Raw genomic sequence first — 16,878 nt, forward strand, 5'->3', positions numbered from 1 at the left:
CGCCGCCCTCGGTTCTCCTGTGCACATGTCCAGTAGGTTCTCCGACTAGGCCTCCTCGTGTGCTGGTACCAATGTATTTAGTCCACGCGCACTGGCTAAGGTCCACTAGCTAAACGAACGAACTGCTGGGTAATGCTACACACGAACGAACTGCTGTTGGCACGATACACAATAATTAACGGCTCTTTACTTCACATTAAGCTAAGTCGAACTTGACGTTACTGCATTAAATCTGACACTTTTACTATTCACTTCGCACGTGGTTCTCAACGCTCTGTTAGACGCACTGCTTCTCACTTCACTGTTTTACCGAACTCGATGAACGTTGAACTTGCTGCACGAACAGCTACTGTTCGCACCTGCCGCCGTATATATACTTAAGTGGCTATCTAGTGCCGAACCTCAGTTCTCGTCTCGAATCAATGCGCTGTCTCCGGGCATGTTGCGACATTGCCCGGACTCGCCTTTGAACCTGACTTTGGGGGCTTGCGGTCTGGCGCCGATGGCGTTATCCAATAAGGAAAGCGAATATTACTATGATTCAAACGCAGGCTTAAAGGGATATACCGTTGTTACAAAGGGTCAGATTAAACCGAATATATATATTTATTACTTGAGATATATTGTATAGTATTTGTATATCGTCTGATATCCCTTGTATATTCTTTGTACATATACACGGAATATCCCTTTACCTAGTACAGGCCAGACCATAATATTCGTTCTCCTATTGGACAGCGACCCCCTAGGCGCCACGGCCATACCCCCAATGTCTAATTCAAAGTCACCGCTAAGACATGTCTCAACATGCCCAGGTTTGCGCAGTAATACGAGACAGAAATAAGGCTGGTACTAGATTATTCACCTTACGTATAAATACGTTGCAGGTGGATACAGCAGTTAGTTAACCTAGAAACGTGTTACCCCAATAAGTTGAAGCATTCACCACGATACAACGTGCTGTTAAGTGGGCCCGTTTTGCCCCGAAATAGAGCCTTGAGACTGCATGCGAATTGATAGCTGAAGTGTCAGAGTTTAACGCTGTATCGTCGAGTTCGACCTATTCTATTATTAAGTAATAGTCTATTATGTATAGTGTATCGTGCAGCTACCGTTCTACAGTGACCAGCATTACCAACGTTTCATCGTACCGAGCTAGTGTGCTTATCCAGGCTGGGCGGCCTAACCTTGTGCCGTCATCCGAGGAGCCCTAGACGAGAACCGTGTGGATATGTACACTGGATAACCTACACCGACGACTACAGAGCCCTTTTCGGCTGGATTATATTGCCTGTGGCTGCTGGAGCAGAGAATCGTCTACCCCACTACCGTGTGGGATTTACCCTGTGAGGAGCACCGTCGAGCCCGCCTCTAGGACTCTGAGGCTGGCTAGCTTTCATCCATGCGGCAGTGCATACCGGAGAATAGCTGTTGCTTTGTCTACGGATCAAGGGATTATTGCACCGTCTCCTGTACCTGGAGTCTCCTTATTCCTCGTTGATCCAGACTTTTGCTACCGACAAATCCTCTCCCCTGCTGGCTTACAACAACCCCCCTAGTATCTCCAGCTGACCTACGAGTGTACCTTATATAATTCTTATGCTACAGGTGGTATTAATTATCCCCTTCGTAATATGCTCATGGACTTACGCTCTTGACCTATTCATGCACATTCTTCGCCTTACAAGCGCAACTCTAATTCTTAATAAATGTAAGATAATCTTGGTGCTCTTCTAATAAATATTACAAACAGTACTTTCCTTGTTAAGCCGTGTTATTGTGTGGGTGTTCATCTCATATACATGTGTACTGTATGGCCAGTAGTAATGTACATAACTCAGTAGTGGTTTAATGATACCATACTTATTCAATACAGTCAGGGAATTGTACCCCTCAGTTACAATTGGTCCTTCGAGCCGGAGGGTAATTAGCGTAATATTAATATAATATTAATATTGACATGGCCAGCGATGAACACTCCACAAACGGTTCTCCTAAGCTAGATCGCCCGCAGCGCAGACGGCAGCCACCTCCTTACCTAGAGGACTACCCTGCCAGTCTACTACCTAGCTTTATACAGACGTTAAACGCGGAAAAAGCGGATAGTAAAAGTATGTCAAACCCTACCGACCAGGCGACCCTGCCAGTAGAGACCCTAGTGGGTTCTAACGTAACTGACCAAGCTCACAGGGGGGACCAGGAGGGACATGACATGACTTTACCCCCCGACAACGTCAACAGGATAGTCCCCGGAGAGCTCCAGGATAAAGAAAGCGCTCCAGGGACGGAACCCGACCCACTACCAGAAGAGACGCGCACCCAGGAGATGGACCTCCTCGGAGCGCGACAGGAGAACGGATCTCCAACGAGCACTGCCAGAAGCCGATCACCTCCATCAGTGTCTTCCCCCAGCGAGGCGGACAAGATGCTGGCGCAGGCATTTATCGCCACCCTGGCAGCCTCCACTGAACGCGATCGACTCCAAGCACAGACGCTTAGCGAGCGCGAACATTCTTCCATGGAACAAGAGCGCCTCCGAGCGCAACACCAAAGTGAGCGCGAACACTCTACCATGGAAAGAGACCGCCTGCAGGCTCAACAACTGAGTGAGCGCGAACAATCTGCAGACCAAAGAGAACGCTTCCACGCGCAGCTCCAAGCGCAAGCCCTTAGTGAACGCGAACACTCTGCGACCCAGCGAGAGCGCTTCCAGGCGCAGCAAAGGAGTGAAGACGACCGCATACGCCTGGAGACCAGACGCCTCCAGACGGAAGAGAATATTGAAAGAGACCGCGCCGAAGCCCAGCGCGCCGCCGCCGATGCACAGCGCGAAGCCGCCAATGCACAGCGCGACGCAGCCCAAGCCCAGCGCGAAGCAGAGCGTGACCTCGCTCACATCAAGCGCGAAGCCGAGCGCGACCGATTACAAGCGCAGATAATGGAGCAACTGATTGCCAGGGCGACCCCCCCTCCCTCCGCACGGAGCTCCAGGGCCTCGTCAAGACAAGGGTCTAGGGCACCCTCCCCTACCCGATTAAGCGACCCGGAGCCCGGCCAACAGAAAGAGCCTATACACGTCTCCGAACCCCCTCCCCGACCGGTCCATGCAAGACCTAGCAACAGGGAAGAACCGGCCTATGCCGCCGAGAGACTAAATAGAAGATTACAGGATCTAGAAGACCTAGCAGAGGAAGAAGAAGAGGAAGAGGAGGAAGGTCAAGCCCACCAGCAGCATCGTACTCCACAGGACCAGGAGGTCCAGTACAGCCCAGACTTTACCCCCGAGGCCCTGCGCTACAGACCCCCGACTCAACTCAAGGGTGAGTTTGACGCGCGACCAGCCCCGAGGAACAGCACCTGGGTACCCGGGCCTTGGTACCCACCAGGTACCAGCCCACAACGACACGGAAGGGGAGACTCGCCTAGGAGGCATCTCCCCCAACGCTCACCGATGTGCCAGCCATCCATGGCATCGTACCTTGGCACACCGACGTTCCCGGATTTCACACACGAGGACAGAGCACAGTACACAGAGCTACGAATGTGCTTAGAGACAATGATGTCCGATGTCCCCGATGAAACGTACAAGTATGCTATCCTACTCAAGCACCTGAAGGTGCCCAGAGCGCATAATATAGCGCTGGCATATTCCAACTCAAGTACCCCATACACCGCGGCTCTAGTAGCCCTCGACCAACATTATGGACGCATATGGGACTACGTAATACAAGAGATAAGGAATATTGACCGTCTACCCCCAGCCACAGACAATCGCTCATTGGATGACCTCTCTATCAAGGTACAATCCCTGGTAGGGATGCTGGGGGCACAAAAGGAAAAGGGTAGGCACGAACTGTACGCAAACTCTAATGTTGAAAGAATATTAGAGAAGCTTCCGCCCGCCCGACAAGAGCGCTTCAGGCGGCAAAGAGACCACCGTGATCCCAACGGTCCCGAGCCATCCCTCCTAGACCTAGCCGACTTCCTGGCGAGAGAAGTCAGCAGCCTACGACTGGATACGTTCGTGCGGAGTGTACCAAGCTCCAGAGAGGGACCTAGGAGATCAAACGATAACCGCAGGCTGGTGACCGTCATGCACCAAGCCGAATCAGTACCACGTAACAAGAACCACAGCACCCCCTCGACGAAAGAGAAGTGGAAGATTGTATGCCAGTACTGCGAGAAAGAACACTGGCTGTCACACTGTGACACGTTCAAGAAGATGACCGCCGACGAGGTGAGTCAATGGATAAAGTCCAACCGCCGCTGTTACCGCTGTGCGCGCAGTCACATGGCAGCCGAGTGCCGCTTAAAGAAGAGGTGTAGTCGGTGTGACGGAGCCCACTTGGACGTTTTACATGACAGTAACAGAAGAAAACCCGCACCCTCAAGCAGCACCAAAGCAAGCGTTATGTACATTGACCCCGCCAGCAGCGGGGGCGCCCGGGTGCTCTTGAAGGTGGTCCGCGTAACATTGAGCTACGAGGACAAGGTCATGGACACCTACGCCGTCCTTGACGACGGGTCAGAAAATACCCTCCTCCTCGCATCCGCTGCGGCCCAGCTAGGGCTGCGGGGGAGCGAAGAAACGATGACGATTCGGACTATAAGAAGAGACCTGAAGACGATCAAGGGTGAGAACGTCTCCTTCACTATCGCAGCAAGCGGGCAGCCAGAGAGACGGTATAGGATCACTAACGCTTTCACCAGCCAAGACATAGGCCTGTCGCGGTACACCTACCCCATCGCCAAGCTGATGGACAAATACGTGCACCTGCGTCAACTACCTATACCGCTCATAGACGGCGCCACCCCGACCCTGCTCATAGGATCCGACCACGCACACCTCATCGTCCCGATGGACCGGGTCCACACTGGGCCCAGAGGCTGTCCAGCAGCAGTCGAGACCCGCCTAGGATGGACACTACAAGGCCCCCTCTCCAGGTCTCCCAACCGAACAGCAGCCACTCGCTGCCTCCACTCCAGAGTGACAGAAGAAGACACCGCCCTCTTACAGCACGTCGAGAGGCTATGGACACTAGAGACAATGCCCTTTAAGAACGAAAAGAAACACATTCGTTCCAAGGAAGACATTTACGCCATAGCCCTCCTCGAGCAGGGGACAAAGAGAGTCAAAGTCAACGGAGTGATGAGATACGCAACTCCACTCCTGAGGCGAGAGGGTATGCCTACCTTCCATGCCCCAAAAGAAGCGACGGAGCGGTATCTACTGAACACAGAGCGGCGCCTAGCCAGAGACCCCGCTCAAGCTACTGTGTACCGCGCTGAGATTGACAAGCTAATCACAGCGGGACACATAAAGAGAATTGACATTAAAGAGGCCGATCAGACGACCGAATCATGGTACGTGCCCCACCACAAGGTCCACCACAACGGCAAGGATCGTATTGTGTTTAACTGCAGCTACCAGATCGGATCCCAAAATCTGAATAAAGAGCTCTTGCCCGGCCCAACACTCGGCCCCTCTCTACTAGGCGTGTTGCTACGTTTCCGCCAGAACAAGGTGGCCATCAGCGGCGACATCAAAGGGATGTTCCTGCAGGTGCGACTAGTGGAAGAGGACAAGCCCCTGCTGCGGTTCTTATGGAGAGAGAGGATCGGGGATGAGCAATCATCCATCTATCAATGGGAAGTCCTCCCTTTCGGAACCACATGCAGCCCATGCTGTGCTACGTTCGCACTGCAAAAACATGTCGCAGAGGACCCAGCAGCTGATGAGGAGGTCCGACAAAGTGTAGAAAAGAGTTTCTACGTGGACAACTGTCTGCAAAGCGTCTCGACGCCAGAAGAGGCCGAGGCCCTCCTACTCAAGCTCCGCGCCTCCCTGATCAAAGGCGGCTTTGATCTCCGGCAGTGGGCCAGCAGCGACCCTCAAGTATTGCGCAGCCTCTCCCCAGAGGACAAGGCAGCAAGCAGCGAGACCTGGATGGCGACCATCCCAGGTGAAGCCCAAGAAATGACATTGGGACTGGTCTGGCGTTTCAAAACAGACTCGCTCCATTATAGCAGGTTGTCCGCGGGACCTTAAAAAGTCTTAAAAAGTCTTAAATTCAACTATCAACTATTAAGGCCTTAATTTGTCTTAAAATGTCTTAAATCCGACTTTCGGAGGTCTTAAAAACATGCCATGTCATCTTATGTTTCATTGTGAAATCTGGGGGTTAACTATTATTAACGGGAGATAAAGTCAGGCTTTTTTTTCTCTTTCACGCAAACGGTACGCAGTGGGGCGGAACCAATTTATGGTCCTTAATGTGTGTCGCCGTCGGGAGCTATTTCAGAACACCGGAGCATAGGTAACAAGTTATTCAAGCCGTAGCGATAACGCTGACGTTTAGTTTCGTTTAATTGATTTGTATTTATTTGCACTCGTTAATTTAACATGGGAAAGTGCAAATTTAATGAGAACTGGCTCGAAAACCCTCTGTTTGCACCGTGGTTGGTCCCAGTGAAAGTACGAGGCCCGCTGCAAACTCCGCAAAAAGGATTTTAAACTGGGAACGATGGGAATAAAAGCAGTCGAGTCACACATGCACAGCGCTAAGCATGTTACATCTGCAAAAACCCGCCTGCAGACAACTTCAATATCAAATTTCTTTTCGACGCCGTCCACATCAACTGCTCAGGGACAGGTAGGTCTACCACCAATTACATCTGCACCTGTCCGGGTAACGTTCGGCTCCACGCCAACCCTTGAAGCTGAGGTACTGTGGGTTCTAAATACGGTCGCAAAGCATCAGTCCTACAATGGAAATGAGGGACTAGGAGAGGTGTTTCAAGCGATGTTCCCTGACTCTGTTAGGATCTATGCGTAACAGTACTGTATATTTGCATATCATGTATGTCACAAATGTAACGGTAATATATACCTGTATGTCATGTATATCCCTATGCCATAAATGTCATGTATGTTGTGCATGTCATAAATGTCACTATGAATTGAAAATGGGGGACCCTGATGTAAACAAGACAAACGTCTTTCTCTGGTCTGCATCCCCTTATTATTGTGTGTATTGAGCTGTACTGTATTGTACCCATTCTGAAATCTGTTAAATAAAGTATTCATTCAACCAAACCACAAAAACAAAACAACTGGATGAATGAAAACTTTATTTAACAGATTGCAGAATGTGTACAATACAGTACAGCTCAATACACACAATAATAAGGGGATGCAGACCAGAGAAAGACGTTTGTCTTGTTTACATCAGGGTCCCCCATTTTCAATTCATATTGACATACACAACATAGAATAGATAGAATAGAAATACTTTTATTATCCCGTGGGAAATTTGACACTGCAAATCGCTCAACATTTAAACATTTAGACAGGACAGGTCACGAATTAGAATAATAACACAAATCAATCAAGTTGCCTAGGATAAGAGTAGAGTAAAATAGAATAAAAATGAAATAAAATATACAGAAATAAATACAGTAAAAACATACATGACATAGTACTGTTCTGTTACCCAGAGATCATAACAGAACATATTATATATATATGATGGGGATGAGACTGTACATTAGGAGGAGGGGGGGGGGGTTGGACATTTACGGTGGCCAGTTTCGAATTGCAGCCTCCCGTAGGTGCTCTTTTTTTTTTTTTTACTTTATTTTTTAGCGTTTATCGCTATTCTGGTCAAGCATGACCGACAGTTGTAGGGTGAAACGGGAGAGAGAGCAGGGGGAGACATTCGGCAAATGACGGCGAGTCCGGGAATCGAACTCGGAGTCAACCAGATCCGTGACGCAGCACGGAGTCCCGCGACGCAGCGCGGTAACATGGTGTGCTACTGGAGCACCCCCCGTAGGTGCTCTTTAAGAGCGGTTTTGAATGTGGGCAGGGGTAAAGTGGGTTTTAGGAGTGAGGTTAAGCAGTAGTCTGACCAGTTTGTTTTGTGATGTTTGTAATCTTGTTTTTAGTGCCTTTGAGGTGCTTTGGTACCATGAGGTGCAGGCATAGTCGTAGTACCCTTGAATGAGTGTACTGAGAGTACCCATGATTTTTGCCATTTTGTTATCGTGAAATTGGTATTAAATTTAATTCTGAGTGGCATTAAAAAGTCTTAAAAAGCCTTAAATCTGACTGGGCTAAACCTGCAGATACCCTGTATAGACACACACCCCTGACCAAGGAGCAGGGAAGGTCGATTTCACTACCGACCACAAGACGGAGTGTATACAGAACACTCGCCAGACAATATGACCCGTTGGGATGTATTCTACCTTACACCACCAGGGCAAAGATGATTGTACGAGCGCTATGGGACAAGGACCAGGGCTGGGACGACCCCATACCCGACCACCTTGCCTCCACATGGAGAGAGTGGGAGACAGAACTCAGCTCGCTCCCAGGTGTCAACATACGCCGCAGCTACTTCCCACCCACAGTGCGGCTGGAGACGTGTCAGATGGACCTGCACGTCTTCAGCGACGCCTCCGAAGTAGCCTACGGTTCGGTGGCCTACTTGCGGGCCCGAGAGGAGGGAGGAGAAATACATACTGCCTTCATCCTGGCTCGCTCAAGAATAGCCCCCCACAAGCAACAATCGATCCCGCGTCTAGAGCTCTGCGCAGCCCTAGTAGGAGCGCAACTCGCCACGTTAATCCAACGTGAACTCACCATCCCGGTGAAAAGAACAATCCTGTGGTCAGACTCCATGACCGTACTCACATGGATCCAGTCCGATTCGTGTAGATACAAGGTCTTCGTGGGAGTCAGAATCACAGAGATCCAAGATTTAACAGAAGCAGCATGCTGGAGGTATGTGGACACAAAACAGAACCCAGCAGACGTCATCACACAGGGAATGTCCCTGGATGACCTCACACGTCACAATCTCTATAGTGACGGTCCCGAGTTCCTCAAGCTCCCGGAAGAAGAGTGGCCTACACCCACCCCACGGGAGGCTAGTAAAGAGGAGGCAGAGATGAAGAAATCTATGTTCTGTGGGTTGACACACACACCAGTCCCCACAGATCCCAACATAGACGACTGCCCCACCCTTGAGAGTGCGCAGTTAAAGACATTCCTGTGGCACCACCCTGAGGCTCCCTCCACTACTGACATTAATGCAGCTAACTACAAAGAAGCAGAACTCCTTCTGCTACAGCGAGCCCAAAGAGACTCGTTCCCCGACGAGCTAGACTGTCTGCAGGGATCAAAGCCAGTCCCGTCAGACAGCAAACTGCTCCACTTGGCCCCTGAGAGCGACGCCCATAATCTCATCAGAGTGGGTGGTCGTCTGAGAAGGGCCCCAGACTTAACGGATGACGTCAAGTTCCCGATAGTCCTAAACAGCCGACACAAGGTCACAGAGCTCATCATAAAGAAATACGACGAGGACGTGCACCACGCCGGGGCAGAGAGAGTATTCGCTGAGATCAGACGTCGCTATTGGATACTGCAAGGAAGAGAAGCAGTACGACGCTTCCAGCGGACCTGTCTAGACTGTCGCAAGTGGCGAGCACAGCCCAGTATACCCAGGATGGCTGACCTACCCCCCTGTCGCCTCCGACTCGGCGACAAGCCCTTTCACTCCACCGGTATGGACTATTTTGGCCCGCTGTATGTGAAGAAAGGAAGAGGGACGGAGAAGCGGTGGGGTATTGTATTCAAATGCATGACCACCCGAGCGATACACATAGAACTCCTTCCAACCATGAGTACGGACTCATTCCTTATGGCCTTCCGGAGATTCACAGCGCGGAAAGGAAAACCGTCTATATTATTGTCTGATCACGGGACAAACTTCAAAGGCGGAGAAAGAGAGCTGAGAGAGAGCTTCCAAGGCCCAGAACTTAAGACCCACCTCGCTCCCTCTCAGATTGATTTCCAGTTTAACCCCCCGAATGCACCTCACTTCGGGGGAACTTGGGAACGAGAAGTACGTTCAATAAAGACAGCCCTGTACGCCGTGCTTGGGGCCCAGACCGTGGCGGAAGAAGTCCTCACGACAGTCCTCACGGAGATCGAGGGAGTATTGAACTCAAAGCCCCTCGGTTACGTCTCAAGTGATGTAGCAGATGTCGACCCAGTCACCCCCAACACTCTCTTGATGGGGCGGCTGGACCCCGCGCTCCCACAGACAGTGTACAGACCTGAAGAAGCGAACGGCCGAAGAATGTGGAGGTACAGTCAAGTATTGGCTGACAAGTTTTGGAACAGTTTCCTCCTCCACTATCTACCGTCTCTACAGACCCGCCAGAAATGGGTAAAAGAAAGAGACAATTTGACGGAGGGCACAGTCGTCATGATTATCGACCAGTCACTACCCCGAGCTATGTGGCCGGCCGGCCGCGTAAGCAAAGTGATCACTGGTGCCGACGGAAAGGTCAGAGCGGCAGAAGTGCTCGTCCAGGGGCGGACATACACCCGACCCGTGGCGAGGCTGATAGAGTTGCCAAGGCTCCCCGACTCTCTTAATGACGACCATGACCCCCTGACTTTGTGAATTGCCCTACTCCTCACAACAGACATTGAGTAGTGGACAGTGCGGTTAATCTGTCTCTGCTTATCTAATTAGGTGCGGACTAATTAGGAGGCGGCTGTTACAAAGGGTCAGATTAAACCAAATATATATATTTATTACTTGAGATATAGTATTTGTATATCGTCTGATATCCCTTGTATATTCTTTGTACATATACACGGAATATCCCTTTACCTAGTACAGGCCATACCATAATATTCGTTCTCCTATTGGACAGCGACCCCCTAGGCGCCACGGCCATACCCCCAATGTCTAGTTCAAAGTCACCGCTAAGACATGTCTCAACATGCCCAGGTTTGCGCAGTAATACGAGACAGAAATAAGGCTGGTACTAGATTATTCACCTTACGTATAAATACGTTGCAGGTGGATACAGCAGTTAGTTAACCTAGAAACGTGTTACCCCAATAAGTTGAAGCCTTCACCACGATACAACGTGCTGTGAAGTGGGCCCGTTTTGCCCCAAAATAGAGCCTTGAGACCGCGTGCGAATTGATAGCTGAAGTGTCAGAGTTTAACGCTGTATCGTCGAGTTCGACCTATTCTATTATTAAGTAATAGTCTATTATGTATAGTGTATCGTGCAGCTACCGTTCTACAGTGACCAGCATTACCAACGTTTCATCGTACCGAGCTAGTGTGCTTATCCAGGCTGGGCGGCCTAACCTTGTGCCGTCATCCGAGGAGCCCTAGACGAGAACCGTGTGGATATGTACACTGGATAACCTACACCGACGACTACAGAGCCCTTTTCGGCTGGATTATATTGCTTTGGTCCTGTGGCTGCTGGAGCAGAGAATCGTCTACCCCACTACCGTGTGGGATTTACCCTGTGAGGAGCACCGTCGAGCCCGCCTCTAGGACTCTGAGGCTGGCTAGCTTTCATCCATGCGGCAGTGCATACCGGAGAATAGCTGTTGCTTTGTCTACGGATCAAGGGATTATTGCACCGACTCCTGTACCTGGAGTCTCCTTATTCCTCGTTGATCCAGACTTTTGCTACCGACAAATCCTCTCCCCTGCTGGCTTACAACCGGAGGGAACCCCCCTTGTATCTCCAGCTGACCTACGAGTGTACCTTATATAATTCTTATGCTACAGGTGGTATTAATTATCCCCTTCGTAATATGCTCATGGACTTACGCTCTTGACCTATTCATGCACATTCTTCGCCTTACAAGCGCAACTCTAATTCTTAATAAATGTAAGATAATCTTGGTGCTCTTCTAATAAATATTACAAACAGTACTTTCCTTGTTAAGCCGTGTTATTGTGTGGGTGTTCATCTCATATACATGTGTACTGTATGGCCAGTAGTAATGTACATAACTCAGTAGTGGTTTAATGATACCATACTTATTCAATACAGTCAGGGAATTGTACCCCTCAGTTACAGTGTATATATAAATAATATACAAGGTATATAAAACAATAAATGTAGATTCTCAGCTTTAATCTGGCCCTTCACAACAATTATTGTTTTTGTCCTCTCATTAATCTCCAACCATGCACTAATGCACCGCAAATACTGTACGTTACATAGCCTAGTCTAACCAGCGCGAGCGCATAGCACCTTGGCATCTGATGCGTCTAATCACGGGACGACCAAACTCTTCCCACTCGCCAATCCACAGCCAGATCACGAGCACGAGCAGGCTTCGTCAAAATGGTCTGGGCTTCTGCATATGCGGCGGATAATAGTGTTAACTATGGAAAACACAAATCTGTGTACAAAAAGCTTCACTACGACCACGACAGCATTGTGAAGGCAAACTGTCTTGCCCACATCATTCACAACTGCGCGCATCATGCAGGCGAGGCTGTCATTGAGGTAACTGAAGAGTGAGATCCAAGTCAAAGCGAATTTCTCTCCAACATGTCAATATTTTTATAATATTGGTCAGAAGGCTCTAATTGAAGCTGCACGGTCCAGTAATAATATAGATTCCTCAAGCACTAACTACCTGTACGTGCACTATGGTGCTCTCCATGGTGCTGAAACCTTCGGAGGCACAATGCGAAGCGCATTTCTAGTTACAGCCATTTAGCCTACTGTTCCCCATAGGCAATTTTTTAAATAGTTGTTTCCTATTGTTCACTGCTGTTTTAATTTGTATGTATTTCACTTATGCAGGATAACACTCTTTGTAGGCCTAATCATGCTATACTCATGTTATTATATTCAACCTGTGATATATTTACATTTAACATGTTAATAATTAAAAAAGAAAATCAAATGTATATATGATTTTAAAACAAGTATTAAAAGTATTATCATTTTAATAATTGTAACATTTTGTCAGATTATCATTGAATGAAACATTTAAACTTTGTAGCATGTTCTGGACAGGTTTAGAATCAAGGAAGCAGTGTAGACAATGTATGCACTTCAGTATCACATTACAATAGACATGATTCTTGCATATGTATTCATTACTGTCCTGAAATTTCAACAAATGTCCCGCAAAATCGACATGTTGTCCCTGCATTTGGATCATACGGATTTGGTCACCCTAGGTCTGACTTTTTTGGCAACTTTTGTACGTCACTCTAGATTGACATTTGTCGCAATTTCTTACATCCATTTTTGTTAATGTTCATGTGAACATGCGGGTCAGTTCAGGAGCGTGACCAGTTCACACTGGAATCTGATAATGGTAATTTTTTTTAAATGTGCCAAAAAAACAGCCAAACAAGAAAATCTAATCTGAGCAATACATCAGAATTGATCACTAAGGCTTGCAGTGTGAATGCAGCCGTAGTCATGTAACCCCCCCCCCCCCCCCATAACTCCTTCCTTACCACTATTCCTTACTCTCTTCCTTGTTTTATTTATTTATTTATTTATTTATTTATTTATTTATTTATTTATTTATTTATTTATTTATTTATTTATTTATTTATTTATTTATTTATTTATTTATTTATTTATTTATTTATTTATTTATTTATTTATTTATTTATTTATTTATTTATTTATTTATTTATTTATTTATTTATTTATTTATTTATTTATTTATTTATTTATTTATTTTATTATGTATGAAATAAGACCATTGTAAGTGTGGAACAAGAGAGAAATGTGCATCACATGTGTAGGAAGGGTAGGAAGCCCAAATACTTCAAAACCCCTCTCCTAGAAGAATAACATGCCATCAAAAAATGTAAGACAAAACATACTGGATATTTTTCCACCTCAGGAACATATCCAGACTCCGGCCATCTCTCCCTTACTCCGTAGCAGAGACACTCATACACTCCTTCGTCACCTCCCGTCTGGACTACGCAAACTAAATTATTGCAGGGCTACCCAGCAATGCCCTGAACAGGCTGCTGCTGCTACAGAATTCTGCTGCTAGGGTTCTCACCCCCACCAAGTCCTGGCACCACATCACCCCCACCCTCATCCACCCCCACTGGCTTCCAGTCAAGTCCTGCATCAATTTTAAGATCCTCCTCATCACCTACAAATCCCTTCACTCCCTTGCCCTCCGGTACCTTTTTTACTTTGTTGTTACTTTGTTCCTCTGATCTCCTTTCCCTTAGCTGCCCCACACTGTTAAGCTCATTGGGTCTCCTGAAAGGCGCTATATAAATCCAGTAAATTATTATTATTAATTATTATACACCACCACAATGGACTTGAAATTATTCAAGATGTGCCGACTTTCAGCTTTAATTTGAGGGTATTTACATCAAAATCAGGTGAACGGTGTAGGAATTACAACCGTTTCTAACCCAAAGTAATTGGACAAACTAACAAACCATAAATAAGATGGTCACCTTTAATACTTACAGCCTGAAGTCCCTGGTGATGCTCTGCCAGGCCTCTACTGCAACTGTCTTCAGTTCCTGCTTGTTCTTGGGGCATTTTCCCTTCAGTTTTGTCTTCAGCAAGTGAAATGCTCAATTTGACTTGACCATTGCATAACATGCCTTAAATAACACACACCTGGCCATGGAACTGCTGAGCAGCCAATTGTCAAAATACTTTTGGTCCCTTAAAAAGGAGGAGGCTCATATATACTGTAAATTGTTGTAATTCCTACAACGGTCACCTGATTTGGATGTAAATACCCTCAAAGTAAAGTTGAACGTATGCACTTAAAGCACATCTTGTGGAAATATCTATTGACCTGACTGTACAAGACAAAAAGAAAACTGTGAATGTTAATTCTTCTCTTTTTATTGTCTCTTTTTTCTCTCTCTCCAATTCCCTCCATCCATCTTCCTCCCTCTGTTTATCTCTCTCCCTCCCTCACTCTGTCCCTCTGTCCATCCCTCCCTCCCTCCATCCCTTCCTCTATATCTCTCTCTCTTTCCTCCCCCTCCTAAAATCCATCTCCCTCTCTCTCTCCCTCCTTCCTTCCCTCCCACCCTCTGTCCCTCCATGTGTCTCTCCTTCCGTCCCTTCCTCTATATCTATTTCTCCCTCCCTCCCTCTTTTCCCTCTATATCTCTCCCTCCCTCTCTCCCTCCCCTCCTTCCCTCTCCCCTCTCTATCTCCCTCTGTCCATCCCTCCCTCCCTCCCTCCCCCCTTCCCTCTCTCCCTCTCCCTCCCTCTCAGCTGACCAACCTGACAGAGATCCATGATCAGATCAGTGGCATGGCCCGCTGCCCCTACAACCCGCTCCACAACTCCACGGCCCTCATCACGTCCAGCGGGGAGCTGTACGCCGCCACGGCCATGGACTTCTCCGGCAGAGACCCGGCCATCTACCGCAGCCTGGGGGGGCTGCCGCCGCTCCGCACGGCCCAGTACAACTCCAAGTGGCTCAATGGTATACTGCGCACCAAGGGGTCAGGGGGTCACGGTTTGGCTGTTGTGCAGCATAGGCCACTCGGCTCAGGAGGGTTTTATTAAAAGAACGTGTCAATGTTATGGGAAAACGTGCTTACAAATGAATGGAAGCGGATACAGACCAGCTAGCCTAGCTGTTTGGCCAAAAAACACCTCTCCCTGATTTTTAAGATAGGCTTAAAAGAGGAAATTGACGATAGAAATTGGTATCTATCTTCTTATTTGACTCTGGAGAAGACAGTAAGCGTATTTCCCATAATGTTGCCGTCTTCCTTTAATGTTTCTTAATGAGAGGGATTCTTAAAAGTTGTTTTATTTTGTTGGGAAAAGTAATCTGAAAAGCCACTTGGACCAGTGTAGTGGTTTTTGAGGTACTGGAAGCAGATATTGTTAGTATTTGTTATTTTTTACTGAAATTACAAAATTTGTGATACATCTCAACAAAAAACCTCTTTAAAACCTGAGCTATCCCTGGAATATTGACATTTTAGACAGATGGTTTAGAAATAAAATTCAGACCACTGGTCAGCATAGAGAAAGACGAGGAACATACTGTAGTTACATGTATTTCCATTGCCTCCTTATATTCTTTAAAGGATAGTTCTGGGTTGTTGTTTATTTTTAAAGGTGATGTAAGTGATATTTCATTGTTACACTCCGACAGCCATCACTGATATAGAGTGTTTGGCCAGTAACATGGGTCTCCCAGTCCCTCCTGCTCTGCAGTAAACACAAAATACATTTTATGGTATCCCGTTCCCATCCAGGGAGAGAGAACTCCACACTGCAAAATGGTCTGACAAAACTAAGAAATAAAAACAAATATGTGCTTGAAACCAAGTAATATTATCTGCCCGCAAAATAGGCTTGGCAAGATTTCTTGAAAGTAGTAAAAAATATCTAGGGTTCTCTCTCATTAGATGGAACGCGACTACTAGAAATAGTATTAAACCCATGTTACTGACCAAACACTATATCAGTGATGGCTGTCGGAATGTACAGTAGAGCTATTCAACACATATCTTGAAATATCACTTAGAGCACCTTTAAATCCTGGTCCTTACTTACCGTTGATGATGTTGGTCGGTAGAGTCCTGTCTCAGCACAGTCCTCGCCCCTCCTCATACTGGGCTCGGGCTGGTTAACACACAAACCACTCTAAAGCTGACGGGAACAAGCCTCCGTCTTTACAAGCGCCTGTCTTTACAAGCCCATGTCTTTACAAGTTGACTGAAGCTCACTGAAATGTACTCCACAGTGCACACAAAGTAGATAAGATAAGATACGATAAGATATTCCTTTATTGATCCCCTTGGGGGAAATTCAGGCATCATAGCAGCATGGGGGAGGGGGAGGGGAGGTACAGGTACATGGTAATAGTAGAAGACATACATGGTAAATGGTAAATGGCTGCATTTATATAGGGCTTTTATCAAAGCGCTTTACCTATTTGTTCCTCACATTTGACCCATTCACACACAGACACACACGGCGACCATGCAAGGTGCCGTCCTGCTCATCGGGAGCAGTTAGGGGTTTAAGTGACCTTGCTCAAGGAC

The 16,878-nt window shown here is 47.4% G+C and overlaps 1 protein-coding gene across 1 annotated transcript in view; it reads left to right on the plus strand.

Annotated features, from left to right (window-relative positions):
- sema5a (sema domain, seven thrombospondin repeats (type 1 and type 1-like), transmembrane domain (TM) and short cytoplasmic domain, (semaphorin) 5A) overlaps positions 1-16,878 on the plus strand; it is a 378,077-nt gene that overhangs the window by 140,251 nt on the left and 220,948 nt on the right. The window contains 1 exon segment of the mRNA XM_084325800.1: positions 15,086-15,299. Within this exon segment, the coding sequence (XP_084181926.1) occupies positions 15,086-15,299 (214 nt within the window).

The sequence above is a fragment of the Notolepis coatsorum genome (genome assembly GCF_963971535.1).
Source record: "Notolepis coatsorum genome assembly, chromosome: 12".
Taxonomy (NCBI): Eukaryota; Metazoa; Chordata; class Actinopteri; order Aulopiformes; family Paralepididae; genus Notolepis; species Notolepis coatsorum.